This window comes from Pteropus vampyrus, unplaced genomic scaffold (assembly GCF_000151845.1).
Source record: "Pteropus vampyrus isolate Shadow unplaced genomic scaffold, Pvam_2.0 Scaffold120, whole genome shotgun sequence".
NCBI classification, from domain to species: domain Eukaryota; kingdom Metazoa; phylum Chordata; class Mammalia; order Chiroptera; family Pteropodidae; genus Pteropus; species Pteropus vampyrus.
The window spans coordinates 457,054-475,057 of NW_011888901.1; the positions used below are offsets into that span (position 1 = coordinate 457,054).

The following is an 18,004-nucleotide window of genomic DNA, read 5'->3' on the forward strand; positions in this document are numbered from 1 at the left end:
AAGGTCGTAGAGTTTAGTTCCTATGTTTTCTTCTATACATTTTATTGTTTCAGGTGTTATATTTAGATCTTTAATCCATTTTGAGTTAATTTTGGTGTGCGGTGATAGATAACAGTCTGGTTTCATTCTTTTGCAGGTGGCTTTCTAGTTTTTCCAGCACCATTTATTGAAGAGGCTTTCCTTTTTCCACTGTATGTTTTTGGCTTTTTTTGTCAAAAATTATTTGCCCCTATAAATATGGGTTTACTTCTGGACTCTCAATTCTATTGACTGTTATGCATGTCTGATTTTCTGTCAATACCATGCTGTTTTCATGACTGTCGATTTGTAGTGTAATTTGAAGTCAGGCAGAGTGGTACCTCCAGCCTCGTTCTTTTTTCTCAGGATGGCTTTGGCGATTTGGGGTCTTTTGTGTTTTCTTACAAATCTGATGATTTTTTGTTTCTTTAAAAAATGTCGATAGGCTATTGATGAAGATTGCATTAAATCTGTATAATGCTTTAGGTAATAAGGCCATTTTAACTATGTTGATTCTTCCAATCAAAGAACACGGAATATCTTTCCATTTCTTTGTATCTTCTTTGATTTCTTTTAATAGGGTCTTATAGTTTTAATCATACAGGTCCTTCACATGTTTCATAACATTTATTTCTAGGTGTTTTATTCTTTTTGTTGCAATTGCAAAAGGAATTACTTTTTCCACTTCTTTTTCTGACATTTCATTATTAGAGTATAGGAACGCTAAGGATTTTTGAACATTGATTTTGTATCCAGAAACTTTACTGTATTGGCTTGTTGTTTCTAGTAGTGTTCTTGTGGAGTCTTTAGGGTTTTCTATATAATCGTGTCATATGCAAATAGTGACAGTTTGAATTCTTTGTTTCTTAGTTGGATGCCTTTGATATCTTTCTCTTGCCTGATTGCACTTGCTAGGACCTCCAATGTTATATTGAATAACAGTGGCGATAGTGGACAGTCTTGCCTTGTTCCTAATCTTGGAGGAACGATTTTTAATGTTTCACCACTAAGTAAATGTTGGCTGAGGGTTTGTCATATATGGCCTTTATTTTGTTAAGGTATTTTCCTTCTATACTGATTTCATTAAGTGTTTTCATTATAAATGGATGCTGTATCTTGTCGAAGGCTTTTTCTGCATCTATTGATATGATCATATGATTCTTATTTTTTAATTTGTTTATGTGGTGTATCACATTAATCGGTTTGTGTATTTTGAACCATCCCTGCGCCCCTGGGATGAAGCCAACTCGATTGTGGTATAATTTTTTAAATATGTTGCTGTATTCGGTTCGCTAGTATCTCATTGAAGATTTTTGCATCTGCATTCGCGAGAGATATTGGTCTGTAGTTCTCTTTTTTTTGTGATATCTTTGCCAGGTTTTGGTATCAGAGTAATATTGGCTTCATAAAATGAGTTCGAAAGTATAGTCTCCTCTTTGATTTTTTGGAAGAGTTTGAGGAGAGTAAGTATTAAATCTTCCTTGAATGTTTGGTAGAATTCTCTGGTAAAGCCATCTGGTCCTGGAATTTTACTTTTTGGTAGGTTTTTTTCATGATTGGTTCAACTTCCATACTGCTGAGCAGTCTATTTAGGCTTTCTAGATCTTCTTGATTCCATCTAGGAAGGTTGTATTTTTCTAAGTACTGGTCAATTTCTTTTAGGTTATTCAATTTGGTGTTATATACTTTTTTATAGTATTCTTGTATGATCCTTAGTATTTCTGCGGTGTCTGTTGTAAGTTCCCCTCTTTCATCCCTGATTTTGTTTATTTGTGTCTTTTCTCTTATTTCTTTAGTGAGTCTAGCCAGGAATTTCTCAATTTTATTAACCTTCTCAAAGAACCAGCCCTCCTTGCATTTATTTTTCTACTGTTTTTTGTTTGTTTGTTTTCAGTTTCATTTATTTCTGCTCTAATTTTGATTATTTATTTCCTTCTGCTGACTTTAGGCTTTACTTGTTCTTCTTTTTCTAGTATTTTAAGATGAAGTATTACGTTATTTGTTTGGACTTGTTCTTGTTTTTGGAGATAGGCCTGTAATGATATGAACTTTCTTCTATGACCACTTTTGCCATGTCCCGAAAGTTTGATATGTTGTACTATCATTTGTTTCTATGTATCTCTTGATCTCTCTTTTTATTTCTTCTCTGACCCAGTTATTCTTCAGTAGCAAGTTGTTTAATCTCCATGTATTTGTAGTTCTTCCTACTTTCTTTTTACAGTTGACCTCTCATTTCAAAGCATTATGCTCTGAAAATATGGTTGGTTTGATTTCAATCCTCTTACATACGGTGAGGTTATTTCTGTGTCCCAGTATGTGGTCAGTCCTTGACAATGTTCTATGTGCACTTGAGAAGAATGTATAAACAGCTGTTTTGAGATGAAAGATTCTATAAATGTCAATTATGTCTATTTGGTCTAATGTGTCATTTAAGGATGTTATATCCTTATTGATTTTCTGTTTGGATGATTTGTCCAAATGTGACAGTGAGGTATTTAGGTCCCCTACTACAATAGTGTTTTGTTCTGTTTCTCCCTTTATTTCTGTTAGTAATTGCTTTATATATTTTGGGGCTCCTTGATTGGGAGCATAGATATTAATAAGTGTTATGTCTTCTTGAAGCATGATTCTCTTTCATTTCCAAGTGTCTGTGCATGATTCCCTTTATCATTATAAAGAGTCCCTCAGTATCTTTCTTTACCTCATTGATTTTGAAGTCTATTTTATTCACTTTTCTCTGAATGCCATTTGCTCGAAATATCATTTTCCACACTTTCACTCTGAGTCTATAATTGTCTTTGGAGCCGAGATGTGTCTCCTGGAGGTAGCATATTGTTGGGTTTTGTTTTTTTGATCCAATGTGCAACTCTGTGCCTTTTTATTGGTGAGTTCAGAACGTTTATGTTTAGGGTGATTATTGAAATATGAGGATTTCCGATAGCCATTTTATCTTTTGATTTCTCGTAGCTCGGTGTTTTCATTGTTTCCTTGTCCTTGTGTTTCTGTTTTTTTGTTTTGTTTTGTTTCTTTTTTATTTTTTTTATTTTTTATTTTTTTTGTATTTTGGTTGGCTTTTGTGGGTTTTCCCTCAGGTCCTTCTTGTTTTATGTTATATGCTTCGGTTCTGAATCTTTGGCATGTGGTTACCATTATGAATATGTAGAGGATACTTATATATATTTAGTAGTCTATTTTCTTCTGCGTGTGCCTTATTTCCATTCTCTTTTGGAAATTTGGATCTTTGAATCCTCCCCTTTTCAATTGTCTCAGTTTGTTCTTATGTATGCTGAACGTTCATTACTATCCTGCTATAGCAAATCTCTTCTCATTTTTTAAGCTTATAATGCCCTGTTCTTAGTAAGGGTTTCACTCTTCTGCTTATGTTGGTCTGCTAGTCGTCTTACTCCTTGTTATGTATTTTTTTGTCGTGTTGTTATAAGTGAGCTGATAACAGTATTTCAGTATTTCCTGTAATACAGACCTCATATTGGAGAATTCCCTCAATTTTTGTATGTCCGGAAAGGTCTTTATTTCTCCTTCATATCTAAAAGAGAGTTTTGCTGGATACATTATTCTTGGCTGTTAGTTCTTTTCATTTAAAAGTTTGAATATTTGATTCCACTATTCTCTGGCTTGTAAAGTTCGTGTTAAGAAGTCCGATGATAATCTAATGGCTTTTTCTTTATAGGTTACCATGTTCTTTTCCCTGTCTGCCCTGAGAATTCTTTCTTTGTCATTGATTTTTGATAATTTTAATATAATGTGTCTTGGAGAAGGCCTTTTTGGGTTGAGATAATTGAGTGTTCTGTTGACTTCTTGAATTCCAAGCTGCAGCTCATTTCTTAGCTTTGGGAAATTTTCGTCAACAATTTGTCAGAAAATGCTTTCTACTCCCTGCTCCTTTTTCTCTCCTTAGAGATTGCCCATATTTCTTATATTTCCTTTCCTGATGGTATCAGCTAGTTCTTGTATTAATCTTTCTTGATTTTTCATTCTTCTGTTTCTCTCTTCTGCCTTCTGTTTTATTTCTTGATTTCTGTCTTTAATATCACTGATCCTTTTCTCCATTTGGTCGACTCTATTTCCCAAGCTTGCTATTTGATTTTTCACCTCTCGCAGTGTGTTTTTTATCCCCAGAAGATCTATTGTGTTCTTTTTGAGGGTTTCAGTCTCCTTGCTAAAGAACTCACTCTGCTCATCTAGGTTTTTTTTTTCTTTCAATTCCTTAAATTGTTGATATGAATTGTTTTGGATCTCATTGAGTTTTTTCAGAAGTGCCATCCTGAATTCTCTGTCATCTAAGTCACATATTTCTATGTCTTTAAGCTTATATTCTGGAGATTTTTATTTTTCTTTCTGAGCTGCCTTGTCACCTTGGTTGTTTATGGTGTTTAATGGACTATTTCTCCACCTGAACATTAATGGCAGTGTATTTTGCTTTTTTTTTTTTCAGAAAGATTTATTATATAAAAGTCTATCTTTAGCCTGTTGCAAAGAATGCATTTTTCTTTTGTTTCCAGTAGGTGGTGTCGAAGCCTCTTGGATTCCTGCTTTATATAAAGCGTTAATAATGCCTTTTTTTCTTTATAGATGTTTAATCATGCTCACTACCCTCAGTCTCAATCCCCGTAAGTGTTAGCAACAGTTTCAGTAATGTTTGCTCAGATTCCCCTGAGGCTCCGTGGTGTTCGGTCTCAAAGTATATGGGGGGGGGGAGCCCTCTGGCTTGGGGGATGGGGGCTGTGTCTCAACCTGTTGTGTTACATCCATGGCTGGTAATAATCAACTGTTGTTTCTTTCCCCATCCCTGCTTCTCTGCCATCCTGCTTCTCTGCTTTCTGTCCTGATCCCTGTGCACTGCCACCGGCTGCGTGGAGTTCACATCTCTCCCAGGCAGGGTTGTTCAGAGAACCTGCTGTACCCCCGCCCCCTCCTGCAGGGAGCTCAGGCTGCGAGAGGCAGCTTCTTTGTTTTTCCCAGTCTACCACCCAGTTCCCAGGCTTCTGACCTGTGGTAGCTCTTATGCGCAGCTCCCACACTCAGACGTGCTGGTGTGCAGTTTGGGTGTTTTTTGTTAAGTTTTAGAAGTTCAACTTATTGTTGTTTCAAGAGGGTAGATCTGGGGATTTCTCTCACGCCACCATGTTTCTGACATCACTCCCAAACTGTCTTAACCAATAGGACTTTTATATCATGTGGAATAGGTATTCAAATACTTGGAGGACCACTGATGATCGTGATCAAGCACCAGGTGTATGGAACTTTATGTCTAGAATAGACCAGTCTGCTTCTGGAATGATCTAGATTTTGTTGGGATTTAACAGCTAGTGGACCAAATCCAGCCAGCTGCCTGTTTTCATAAAGTTTTACTGGAACCAGCCATGTCCATTCATTTACATATCGTCTATGGCTGCTTTCACAGTAAGATGACAGAATTGAATAATTGCAACAGAGACCCAAAATCCTAAACTATTTATGGAATTTTACAGAAAAAGTTTGCCAAAACATTTAAATCAGCATTCCCCATACTGAGTTCAACAGAACACTTTTCTCCAGGATTTAGTAACTTTGCTTTTACAAATGGATTCCGTGGTCATTTAAGACCAGAAAATGCTAGATTAAACAAAGTTAAACAGCCATTTTTCAACCGTAGGTCTTTTCGGAGCTTTTCATATGCTAATATGAATTGAGACACTCTAAAAGGCAATAAAAGGTGTGTTCCACGTAACTTATTTGACCGCTGAATACCTTTTTCTCAGCTCCCCAATTAATGTCTTGCAAAATTGTGTTCAAGAGAACATTTTTATGGGAAATGCTAATTTAGACATTCACTTAACAGAAGTTTGAACTTGATAACAGACTCCTTGGATTATTTTTTCTAGTTGCAGAAGGCGAAAAGCTATTTAAGCACATAGACCTTAGCATCAGATAAACCTGAATCTTAGATAAGTCTATTGCCACTTACTAGGTATTGAACCTTGGCAAGTTAACTGATATTATAAGCAGGAGTGTGTTATAATTTATGGGATATAATGCAAAATGAAAAGACAGGACCCCTTGTTCAAAAATTATTAAGAATTTCAAGATACCAACAGCAGAGCATTACACCAGGCATGGTTCCTTCTGAGCATGAGCCCTGTGCACAGCTTGCACACCCATGAAGTTATAACTCTGGCTATAAGTTTCAATTTCTGTAACTATAAATCTTACTTCATGGAATTATTGTGAGTATTAGTTCAGAACTGTCTGTAAAGGATCTAGTACAGTATCTGGAGTAGAATAGGCAATAATAAATACCTTTTTTAATTCAAAAGCATTTGTAGCTTTATTCAATAAGTATTTATTTAGTGTCTGTTATGTGCCAGGCACCATGCTAGGTACTTAGGGGTGCTATGGTGAAGAAGACAAATAAGAGCCCTCTCTTTATGTAAATTATTGTTTAGTAGGAATGACAGATAATTAAAAAAAATAAAGAAGACAATTATAAATTGTGGAAAGTGCTATAAAGGGAAAACAGGGTGCTTATAAAAGAATAGTAGAGAGGATTTGCTTTAAATTGAGTGGTCAAGCAAGTCCTCTTCTAGGAAGTAATGTTTAAATTCAGGTCTGAAGGATGAGAAGGAGCTCTTCATGGGAAAAGTAGGAGAGAAGAATACTACAGGCAGAAAGAACAGCTAGTGGAAAGGCCCTAAAGTGGGAAAGAACATGAGATTTGTGAAAAAATAAAAGTAGACTTTTATTTTTATTTTTGTGGCTTTAGTACAGAGACTGAGAAGGAGAATGATATAAAATGAGGCTGGAGAGAGGAGGAAGGTAGGGCCCAGATCATGGCACATCGTATAGGAAATGGTCAAGATTTTGGATTTTATACCAGGTGCAATGAAAAGCTCTTAAAAGATTTTGGGCAGGCTAGTTACATGAGGTAATTGATATTTATAGAAGATCTTGTTTGTTGCTATATGGAGAGGAGCTATAGATAGGAAAGAGTATGTGAGTAGGAGGCTATTTCAGCATTCCAGGAAAGAGTTGATATTGCCTTGTACTTGGGTAGTTTTTGAGGATGGAAGTGATAAATAAATGGAATGGACACTTATTTTGAAGGTATAAATGACAGGCCTTGCTAACTGACTGGATGTGGAGGATTCAAGGGGAAAAAAGAATATCTCCTAACATTTTTATGAGCAACTGAGTGACACCATTTAACTGAGATGTGATACCTGAGGAGGGTTTTTTTTTATTATTTTTTTGGAGGGGGGACAGCAACATAGAAATCAAGAACTCAGGTTCAGACATGTAAAGTTTGAGGAGCCTTTGAGACATCCTAGTGGAGATGGTGGTGATGATGGTATTAGTTATAATTGTTTGTATTGTTGTCTAATATTCTATGATTACCAACTCTTGGTGTCACCTCATGAGATTATCGGGAAGTATTCAGAAAACATCTAAAAGAAAAATACCTAAAAATAAGAGTCGATAAATGTTATCACCATGGCAAGCATATAAACTCATGACTGCTTGTTATAAAAGAACATGATGTATCAGAAAAGATAACATGCGGAATTCCTCAAGAAGATAATTTTATTGAAATGCAACACGTGTTTGATCCTGATGAAGAGGGTACCAGTTCTTCCCAAACAGTGGTGCTTCAGGGATGTGCTGGGATTGGGAAAACAGCTGTGGTGCATAAGTTCATGTTTGCCTGGGCAGCAGGAATGGTTACTCCAGGCAGATTTGACTATCTCATCTACATCAACTGCAGAGAAGTAAGCCATATTGCTAACTTCAGTGCTGCTGACTTGATAAGTAACGCTTTTCAAGGTATGGATGGAGTAATCCTGGACATTATTCTAATATATCCAGAGAAACTTCTGTTCATTCTTGATGGATTTCCTGAGCTTCAGTATCCTGTAGATGACCAGGAAGAGGATCTTAGTGCTAACCCCCAAGAGAGGAAGCCAGTAGAGACCCTCTTACATAGTTTCGTGAGGAAAAAACTGTTCCCCAAATCCTCCCTCCTGATAACTGCCAGGCCTACAACCATGAAGAAGCTCCACTCTCTGTTAAAACAACCTATCCAGACAGAGATCCTGTGGTTTACAGATGCTGAAAAGAGAGCATATTTCTTGAGTCAATTTTCAGTTGCTAATGCAGCAATGAGAGTCTTCTATGGTCTGCGAGAAAATGAAAGCCTTGACATTATGTCTTCTCTTCCCATCATCTCCTGGATGATCTGCACTGTCCCACAGTCACAGGGAGATGGTGATAGGACTCTTAAGAGGTCACTTCAGACCATGACTGATGTGTATCTGTTCTACTTTTCCAAGTGCTTCAAAACCCTTAAAGGCATCTCAGTGTGGAAGGGACAAAGTTGCTTGTGGGGTCTTTGCTCTTTGGCTGCAGATCGGCTGCAGAAGCAGCAGGTCCTATTTGAAGTCAGTGACCTTAGAAGACATGGGATAGAAGTTTATGATACCGACTGCACTTTTCTCAATCACTTTTTGGGAAAAAAATCTGAAGGAGGTATCAGTGTCTATACTTTCTTTCATTTCAGTTTCCAGGAGTTCCTGACTGCCGTGTTTTATGCCTTGAAGAATGACAGCAGCTGGATGTTTTTTGATCAGGTGAAGAAAAGATGGCAAGAAATATTCCAACAATATGGAAAAGGGTTTTCATCATTAATTATACACTTCTTATTTGGCCTCTTACGTAAAGTAAAGGGAAGGACTGTGGAAACTACTTTTGGGAGAAAAGTCTCTCCAAGACTTCAAGAAGAATTATTGAAGTGGACTGAGAAAGAAATAAAGGATAAATCTGCTAGGTTACAGATTGAGCCAATGGACTTTTTTCACTGTTTGTATGAGATTCAGGAGGAAGAATATGCAAAAAGGATAATTGATGATTTACAGTAAATTGTACTGCTTCAACCTACCTATACAAAAATGGACATTCTGGCTATGTCATTCTGTGTAATAAAAAGCAGTCACAGTCACCTGTCGGTGTCTCTAAAGTGTCAGCACCAACTTGGATTTGAGGAGGAAGAGCAAGCCTCAGCATTCATACCACCAGCCTTGACACCTAATCAGTGAGTACATTATGTCTTTTCTCTAGTCTTTTAGCCTTCAGAAATGATGAGCTGTCATTTTTATTTCAAGTATTCAGGCATATGATCATTGCTAGCATTGTCAATAAATAAAACAAATCATCTCCACATTTCATATATTATGTCAGTCAACATATCGAATATCACATATTGAAAACTGACCTAGGTAGACACTGAGATAAAGTTAACATTTTTGAGCACTAACCATATTCCAGGCAGTGCTAGCCACTGCAAGTGTGTTTATGTGTCTATTAATCTTCATTGTCACCTAGTGAATGTGCTCTATAATTATGTGTTATGAGCATGTAAGTCATCAAGATTACCATTGAAGACTCTGCTATTTTGGTGTTGATGACCATTCTGGAAAAGGTTATAAACTTAGCATTGAATTGGCTGTCAGTTTCTCTACATATACTTCATCACTGAGGTCTCAAAGAACTCCAGGTTAGTAAGGGGTAGTACTGTACTTCTGTGTATGTTGCTGTAAAGCCTGGGCTCTTTGCACCAGACTTGCACCTTCACAGAAGGTCGAGAGCTGGAGTTCAGAAGCTTGGGTAAACCACTTATATAATACAGACTCTATACTACAAAATACAGTTCTACTGACTTATTGACTAAAGCAGCCAGGAAGACATATATTCATTTGTGTTATCTAGGAAATGCCACTGGTCATAGTCTGTTCTCAATACTTGGGTTAAGATGGACAGTGCTTTTCCTTTAGTTACAGGGCCAGCTGAGGGGTAGGGAACCTTGAGAAGGAGACAAGAGTGGGCAGAAGTTTCTACTGGGGGAATGAGTTAATCTGAGTATTTTCTCTAAGAGTTGTATTTCCTCAGTGGGCAGTAACATAGTGGTGAAAATAAGCATGCGATAGGTGTGTTTGAAAGAAATGGGAGTGGAAGGGAGGTGCAGCAAGAATTTGTGTTTGGGGCTAGAGGGGAAGGGGTAGGAGAATTTACATTGACTCAAATTATGAAGGACTTTAATGTCTTGACGAATTCATGACAGCTTCAATCCAACTGTATATTATAAATAAAATAATAGATAAATATATTGAGAGATTTTAAACACTGATGGAAACAAAAAAAAAGGCTTTTGTTTACTCTGGGTTTCCAGAAAATCAGCCTTAGATGGAATCTCCATCTCCAACCCTATTGCTTTTATCAGAGGGCTTAAACTCTCTTCAAAATTTAACCCAGAGTACTCCTCTCTCAAACACGTTGACTAAGTGAGAGTTTACTATTAAACTTTCCTAGTTCTCAATTATTACCCTTAATTCTTCTGTTAGTGCGGACAACCAAGAATCAGTTATACTGTAAAGATAGGTTGACCTCTCTGAGTATCTGCAAAATGGTGATTGTAATACTTGTTAAGGACCAGGTCAAGTAAGTTGTGTAGGTAAAGTGCTTACCTCAGTGCCTGGCACACAATAATAACATAGCTTTAGCTTTGGATTCAGACAGACCTCTGTTCCGTTCCTATGTGACCTTGGGCAAATTACTTAAGTTTTTTTTTTGTGTGTGTGTGTGCCTTAATTCCCTTATCTGCAAAATGGGGTAATATCTCCTAAGGTTTTTGGAAGAGGTAAATTAGCGCTGGTATGGTAACAGAAGCCAAAATAAGCCTTTAAAAAGTGTTGTTTTTATTTATTTTGTTTTAAATTATTTTTGCCTTCTTATTTCTTTTAGGTCCTTCCAACTGCGCGATTTGCCAGGGTCTCAGCTACACTTGCTCTGCCAAGCACTGTGTAATCCATACTGTAAAATCAAAGACTTGAAGTAAGTTGAATTTTGCTATAAACTCTTAGGTATTTGCGGGTAAAGACTGGGTTGCTAGAAATTGCACTCTCATCTGATCGGACCTGAAAACAAAGTATAACTAGTGCGCAACTTTCTCATAGAGAAACAGCAAATGAAAATATATGCCATGAGCCTGGAAGGGGTAGGAAGTGAGGTGCAGTCCCTGCCAGCCCCTCCGGCCTCTTTCTTTTTTTTCTGTGCTGTTTTTGCTATAGTGAGTGGGTGGCAGGCTTTAACACCTAAGAGATTTGTGTATGGTGTCCAACCTGGACTCACTTCCCCCCTTCCTTTTCCTTCCAGACTCCCACTGACCTCCCCCTTGGTTTTCTTTCATTTGAGTCCTGTCCCACTCCATGCAGCTTGATTATCTTTTTCTCTCCTTGGATTCTCCCCACCCCTGCAGTTATTCCCCAAAGTGTCACCGCTCAGAATTCCCCAACCCTGCCCTGACTTTGTCCTTACTCACTCTTAGGTGCCTTGTCTGCTTGTCTGTCCATGTCACTCACACACAGGCCTGAGCCTCCTTGGTTTCCCACCCAGTCACCACACAGATCAATTTCTGCTTTCCTTCCCTCCTGTCTCAAAGGAAGAGATGCCCTTTCTACACCCACTCAAGCCAGTAAATTCACTTCCTTTTGTATTTTTGTGAGCATTTAATTATTTTACTTTACACAGCACAGTATATAAAGATAAAAAGCCCTCTACCCCACTGCTCCATAATCCACTCCACCCAACCCTATACTCCCACACCCCTACTGCTTCTTCCCATCCCCTGACCCTGATACCACCCTTCCTAGGTAATACTTTGTTTGTTAAATGTCTTCCCAGACCTTTTTCAAGCATAAATCTATAAATTTATGTGTGCCTTACACATTATAATGTACAAAGCACACATATACACACTTACAGAACTTTGGGGAGTTTTGTTTCACAGAAAACAAGACTGGCCCTTCGTATTTCTTTTTCAATGAACAGAGCAATGGATATGCCTCCACAGTATGCAGGATCTGCTTCATTCTTTTATATATTTCTTGTTTTCAGGCTTTCTTCAGCAATCTCCTTCTCCATGGGTCAAGCTTCTCCCATATTCAAAAGAACCCTCTCTCAGCTGTGTATCCCACATCACTTCATCCCTTCATAGCCAAGAATCCTCGAAGAAGAGCCCCCCTCACTGACTGTACTTCCTTAATTCTTGCTCCCTCACGCCTGAGTACTATCTGTTTGGCTCTTGCACCTCCCACACTCAAATCTACTCAAAGATCAAAAGTGAATGTCAGTCCAAATGAACAGTTAAGAGCCCTCCTGCAGCCCTGGGCACTGCTGAGCATGCTCCCCTGGCAACTCTCTTCCCCCTGTTCTGAATACTCCTAAGTACCTCATTGCCTCCATGGTTCCCAACCAGGGGCCGTTTTATCCCCTAGTGGACATGTGGCAATAACTATAGACATTTTTGGTTGTCACAATTAGGGGGGATGTGCAACTGGCATCTGGTAGGTAGAGGCCAGGGATTCTGCCAAACATCCTACAGTGTACCTGACAGCCCCCTACAACATAGAATTACCCAACGTCAAGCGTCAAGAGTGCAGAGGTTGGGAAACCCTGCCCTAGAAGGATGTAACAAGCCCAAGGACATTTCTGACAAGGGCAGACAGGCGATCTTGCTCCCCACTTCTGATGGTTGTCCACACCTGCCCCAACCGGAAATAGCCCAGAGTGTCACATCCAGCTGCTGCAGAGATGTCCCAGGGCCATGGCAGCGTCAGTCTCTAGATCCAAAGTCCCCAGTGATGTTCAGGGTTCCTTCAGTTGTCTCATGGTGTGACTCCTCACCATCCTTCCACCTGCAAGCTAAACCATGCATTTAGCCCCCCTCGACACCATTTATTATCATGAGAGGAGGAGATGCAGACCATCCTCCCCTTTCCCGGTTCAACCCCTCCCTTTGGAAATTGATTTTCCACTGGGATGTGTTCTGTTCCACATGTTTGAATTCACTGAGGGTTTTGTACCCAGATTCTCCCCGCATATTTACCCTGGTGGTACGTTGGGGGAGAGAATCCCTCAGGATGGCACCATACTTTGGTCAGTGGTCTAGACCAGCAAACCTGTCGTGCACAATCAGTTGCTGACTCACCTCCTTGGCGGTGGCTTGAGTCCCCTGTTCAGATCTGATTGTAGCCAATTCTGCCCACTGCGGACTGGCGAGGATTCTCTGGTCATGGGTCAGAACAGCCAAAGCAGTCCTTGCCTTTAGCTGGTACTGGCATCCTCTGTAAGCAAGCCCTGAGGGCTTTCCTTAGGAGTGGCAAACCTCTGCCGTGTTGTAAGCCCGGAGTTAACTCCAAGCCCGTCTGGATTGTTTTCAGTGATATAACTCGCTCAAAAAATGAACAGACTTCTTGCCTAATTCATTTCTGGAAACTTATGTAGTGGGGTGCAGGAATCCCCACTACTCATCACTCCCTGAGGCATGTCCCTAGCCAGTTCGGATGTTTTCTTTGATTTTTGCAACTGCTCTTTTAGTGCCAATTTCTGACTTGGAAATAATCTGGTTTCCCAGAACAGGAACCCATTCAAGTTAGAGTAAAAAAAAAAAGGGGGGGATCTGTGTAGAGTGGATTTTCACCCAGCACGATTGCAAGTAATAGAAAAGTGGTTGGGCCACCACTTAATCTCTGGGGTCACAGGATCAACACTTCTCTGAGCCTTTCTGCTGCTTGGAATGTCATACTGGTGTCCTCTCACACACTCGGCCTCTGTAAAGCACATGGCTCTGCTTTTCCATAGACAGGACAGCCAGGGCCAGGCCTCTGCTGTAGCCTCCATGACCATGGCTCTGACCTTGGCCCCAACTCCAAATGACCCACCTGCTTCGTTGCCTAACATAATCCCGACTATGGAATCTGCCTCTATTCAGATTCTCTAGTGTGAATCTGTTTGGCTCAGGATAGGTCAAATGTCCACTCCTTCTGCAATAACCTACAGCCTAGGTGCGAGGAGGGAGTGGGTGCCCAGGTCCACCAGATACTAGGGTGGGAGAGAGAGACACACACACACAGAAGCTGCAGCATGTCTGGAATGTCCAATACTTATGTTCTAGAACACAAAGTGTATCATCAAAACATGTCTCTTCCTGTCAGTCTATACCTTCCCCACCTCCCACCTAGCCTCTCCCACTCCCCTAGCACCATTATCCCATTCATCCCCCCCACTCTACCCAGCCCCTCCATCCACTCCATCCAGCCCCTCCACCACGCCCTCCAGCCCGTCCCCCCACATCCCCCAGCCCGTCCCCCCACATCAATCTGAAAATCAATTTCCCATTAGGATATGTTTCTGTTCTATTAAACATTTCTGAATTTAAGGCTTCTGTAGCCAGATTCCCCTCTTACAGCAGAAACAAATTTCCCTCCGTGAAAAATTCACGGCTTTGCACCAAGGGCAGTCCCAATCCCCGGGCCTGCGAAATAGTGGTCTTCGCCGCCATTGGAGATTGGTGTCTCTCTTGTCTTCTTGGGATTCTTTTCCCTGGGCCCCCACATTAGACTTCAATCTAACATCGGAGGGCTCCTTGTGGGGAGACACCTGAGGTGGAGCTCCAGCTTTGAACGCTGCTGCTGGTGGGGATGGTGTGGGTGCACCTGGGAAGGGGAATAAGGGGTATGAGTACGTGAAAGACAGGGAGCTGGACAGGAAGGGTTGCTGGTGAGACTGTGGACCCGGGCTTCAAGGTCCCAGAGAAATAAAACATGGCAGTTTCCACTGACCTGAGTGAGGTCTCCCTCCCTCTGCCCGCCAAAAGTGTATTCTCCCCCACTGCCTCCTCCTCTCCCAGAAGCTGCAAGAGATATACACCCAACTCCTTTTTGGTCTCCGCCCCCTCCACTCCATCCTCATCCTCAGCATCTGTCTTCCTCCTCCTGCTGCAGCACCCCCACCTGGTCTACCTCCTCACCTGCTCTTTCTGTCCCAGTCCCACTGGCAGTGGCCAGGTCTGGCCCCTCTGCGATCTGCTCCCGCACCTGGGGAGACCGCAGTTCCTGGAGAGAAGTGAGCAGGATGAGACCTGTTCTGGGGGCGGGGCCCATAGACAAAGGCGAGGCAAGGAGATGGGGCAGGGATCACGTGGGGTAATCTTACTTGGAAGAGCTTGCACCTCAGCAGGTCCCTCTCTTTCTGCACCTTTTCCAGTTTAGCTTGAGTCAGCTGCAGCTTGTAGGCAGCCTCTTTGCGCTCCATCTCCTGCTGCGCCGTGAGCTTCTTCAAGTCCGAGACCAAGGCCCGTGCAGCAGACTTGTGCAGTTTGGCGAAATCATGTAGCCATTGCACCCTGCACGCGTTTAACTGGCCCTGCCTGCGGGCAAAGCGCACACCCAGGGCCAGGCTGCCCCAGGCACAGGCCTCTTTGGCCTTGCTGGGCATCGCGCTGTCCTCCAGGATGGCCTTGAGCTTGTCTTCCACCTCTACCCAGGACAGAGATGTATTCTCGATGTAGAACTCAAGGCCTTTCACATGTCTGGCCATTTTCTTGTTAATGAAGTCCACTACCTTGCCGTGCTGGAACCCCCCAGAGGGATCCTCGGGTTTTAAGGCCATGACTGCAAAGGCTTTAGGAGCTTGGCTGGCTCTGGGGGAACGAATCAACCAGTGACCATTGCCCCTTTCCCTTATCCTCTCCCTTCACCCTTAGCTCCTCCCCTCCCTCTCAGTCTCCTCCCATTTGCTTGCCTTCCCCTGCCTCTTCAGATCCTCGCTCCTCCCAGGATAACTCCCACCAGCCCTTACGTCTCCAGCTAGGGGCCGGAAGAGGGGCAGGCTGACCACACCTGCTGACCAAACCCGCCTACCGTAGGTACTTACTGCCCCTGCCTAAGACACCCAAAGAGTCACGGCACCTCTCTTCCTCCAAGAGCTCCTGGAAAAATGAACCTTGGGGCCAACTCTGGAGGCTTTTACCCTGAGACTGTTCTAACTTACAGAAATAGTAGGGGTGGGAGGGAATGTACCAGGAAGGTCCCTTCCCTCGGCCCCGGGACATAAGCGAACCTGCTACAGTGTTGAAAGTCCTTGACAGCGGGAAGAAACAAGAATGGTCAGAAAAGACTTAGGTCCAAGAATGTGAAGAGTTTGTAATAAAGTTTTAAAAATTTTCACCCCGCCATAATGGTTTGTCCCATGCCAAGATCCCCTCTCCTCCTAGAGCTGAAATGTTCTAGAATTGCAAAGAACCCGAATCTCTCTGTGACCTCAGGTACCCGGAAGAAAAAGGTGGAGTCAGAGAATAGCCTCATCCCGCGTTGACCCAAGACCGAACACTGTAGTCATTCTAAATGGTCATAAGTCCTGTTCTTACCTACCCCTGAAACGTGTCTTGAATCTTATCTACCTTCACGCCCCCCATATCTTCCCGAGACCACTGCAGCCCTCTGTTATCAGATCTGTTTCCTACCCTGCCCTGTCATCAGAAGGGTCCGACCATGTCTCTTTAAACCTCCAATGGCTTTCTGGGGCCTACAGAATAAACCAGACAGAACTCAAGTTGAGTTTTACTTTGCCACTTACCATGATGACCGTGTGCTGTAACGGAATCTCAGTTTCTGTGGGCTTACAATGAGGGCCGAATGACAAAGTGCATGTTAAGTTGATGTAATGTTTTCTGTAACCCCATTTTTGTAAAAAGTACAAACAAATATTGTGTGTGTGTCTTTGTGTGTCTTTGCACAAGTTTCTTTAAAAAAGGAATGGAAGAATATATACCAGACTTTTAACATTGGTTGTCTGTGGGCAGTGGATTCAGAGTGGAGGTTGGGAAAAAGGTTTTATCTTTTTAAAATAACATCTTTCTATGATTTCATTTGTTATAAAGAACATTATATGTATACATGCATTAAAAATCTGTGAAGTTATATACCAGAATTTTAACAGTGGTTATCTTTGGGACAAGAATATAGTACTTTTTTTTTAATAGATTAATGTAAATATTTTATTTTATTTATTTTTTTCATAAGTTGAATTTTTCTTTTTTCTTTTTTTAATTTTATTTTATTAGTTTCAAGTATACAATACATTGGTTAGACATTTATATAGTTTATAAAACGATCCTTCTAGTTGCTCTTTCTCTTCTCTGGCTTTCCATCTAGCCATTACATTAATACTAACTGCATTCATTGTGCCGTGCTCCCCATCCCAGTGAAAAAAACTTTATTCTTTATATTTTTTCTATTTTAAAAATTATTAATCACAAACATGTATTATGTTTTTCAAAATTAAAAACTTTTTTCTGATAACTAATCATTATAAATAATTTTTAATTACCTGGAAATTAACTGTCTCTCTATAACCCCACCCTTCTCCAACCCTGAAAGATAATCACTGTTAATAGTTTGATATACAGTCTTCCAGTCTTTTAAATAAAGATATGATTTTTAATTTCCACAGTATCAAAATAGGTTCTACCACAGCAGAAACTCTCACTTTTTTTTTTTTAAATAAACTAAACAAGTGTCATGGGAAAAAAAAAATAGGCCATGGCAGATAACTGCTAGGTTCTCAAATGAAGCATCTTTTCTATCTACCTTGCCTCCTGGCCTTTGCACAGGCTGCTCCATAAGCACCCCTCTTGTTCTCCCCTCTTCCATTCTTCTCATCCATCTAACTCCTGTTTAATTTCTATTCCCCATTTACGACAACACTCAAGTATTTCTTCCTCTTTTAAGTATTTTTTGATCCTCCAAACTCCACCCTAAGCTAGGCTGAATTGTGCCACCTTTCTATGTCTCCATGATACCTTGTGCATACCACTTGCAGTATTTTTCACACTGTATTATAATCTATGATTTTCTAATTTTTTTCCTCATTAACTGAGCATGCCTTGATGGCACGGTCTGGGTCTTAATTATTTATGTGCCTAGGTCTTAATTATTTCTGTGTTTTCAGCATCTAGCACAGTAATAAGCACTCAATAAATTAATTATTGAATGAATTGAAATAATTCATTATATCAGTAAGGTGCAAACAGGTACCTTTAGAGTACTATTTTATTTCTTCCCTTAAATTTCTTCTTCTCCACACAGACTGATTTTCTGCC

The 18,004-nt window shown here is 40.6% G+C and overlaps 2 protein-coding genes across 2 annotated transcripts in view; one reads left to right on the plus strand and one right to left on the minus strand.

The window, feature by feature from the left end:
• LOC105296115 (NACHT, LRR and PYD domains-containing protein 12-like) overlaps positions 1–18,004 on the plus strand; it is a 66,492-nt gene that overhangs the window by 38,349 nt on the left and 10,139 nt on the right. The window contains 2 exon segments of the mRNA XM_011366053.2: positions 7,879–9,100; positions 10,807–10,896. Coding sequence (XP_011364355.2) covers positions 7,879–9,100; positions 10,807–10,896 — 1,312 coding nt within the window.
• Positions 14,832–15,581, minus strand: TEX13B (testis expressed 13B). The gene has a single exon (XM_011366052.2). It carries the CDS (start codon positions 15,511–15,513, stop codon positions 14,869–14,871), a length of 645 nt encoding a protein of 214 aa, XP_011364354.1. The 5' UTR covers positions 15,514–15,581; the 3' UTR covers positions 14,832–14,868.

Excerpts from the sequence above, each read along its gene's own strand:
- TEX13B (XM_011366052.2), bottom strand. The coding sequence starts at position 15,513 with ATGGCCTTAAAACCCGAGGATCCCTCTGGGGGGTTCCAGCACGGCAAG.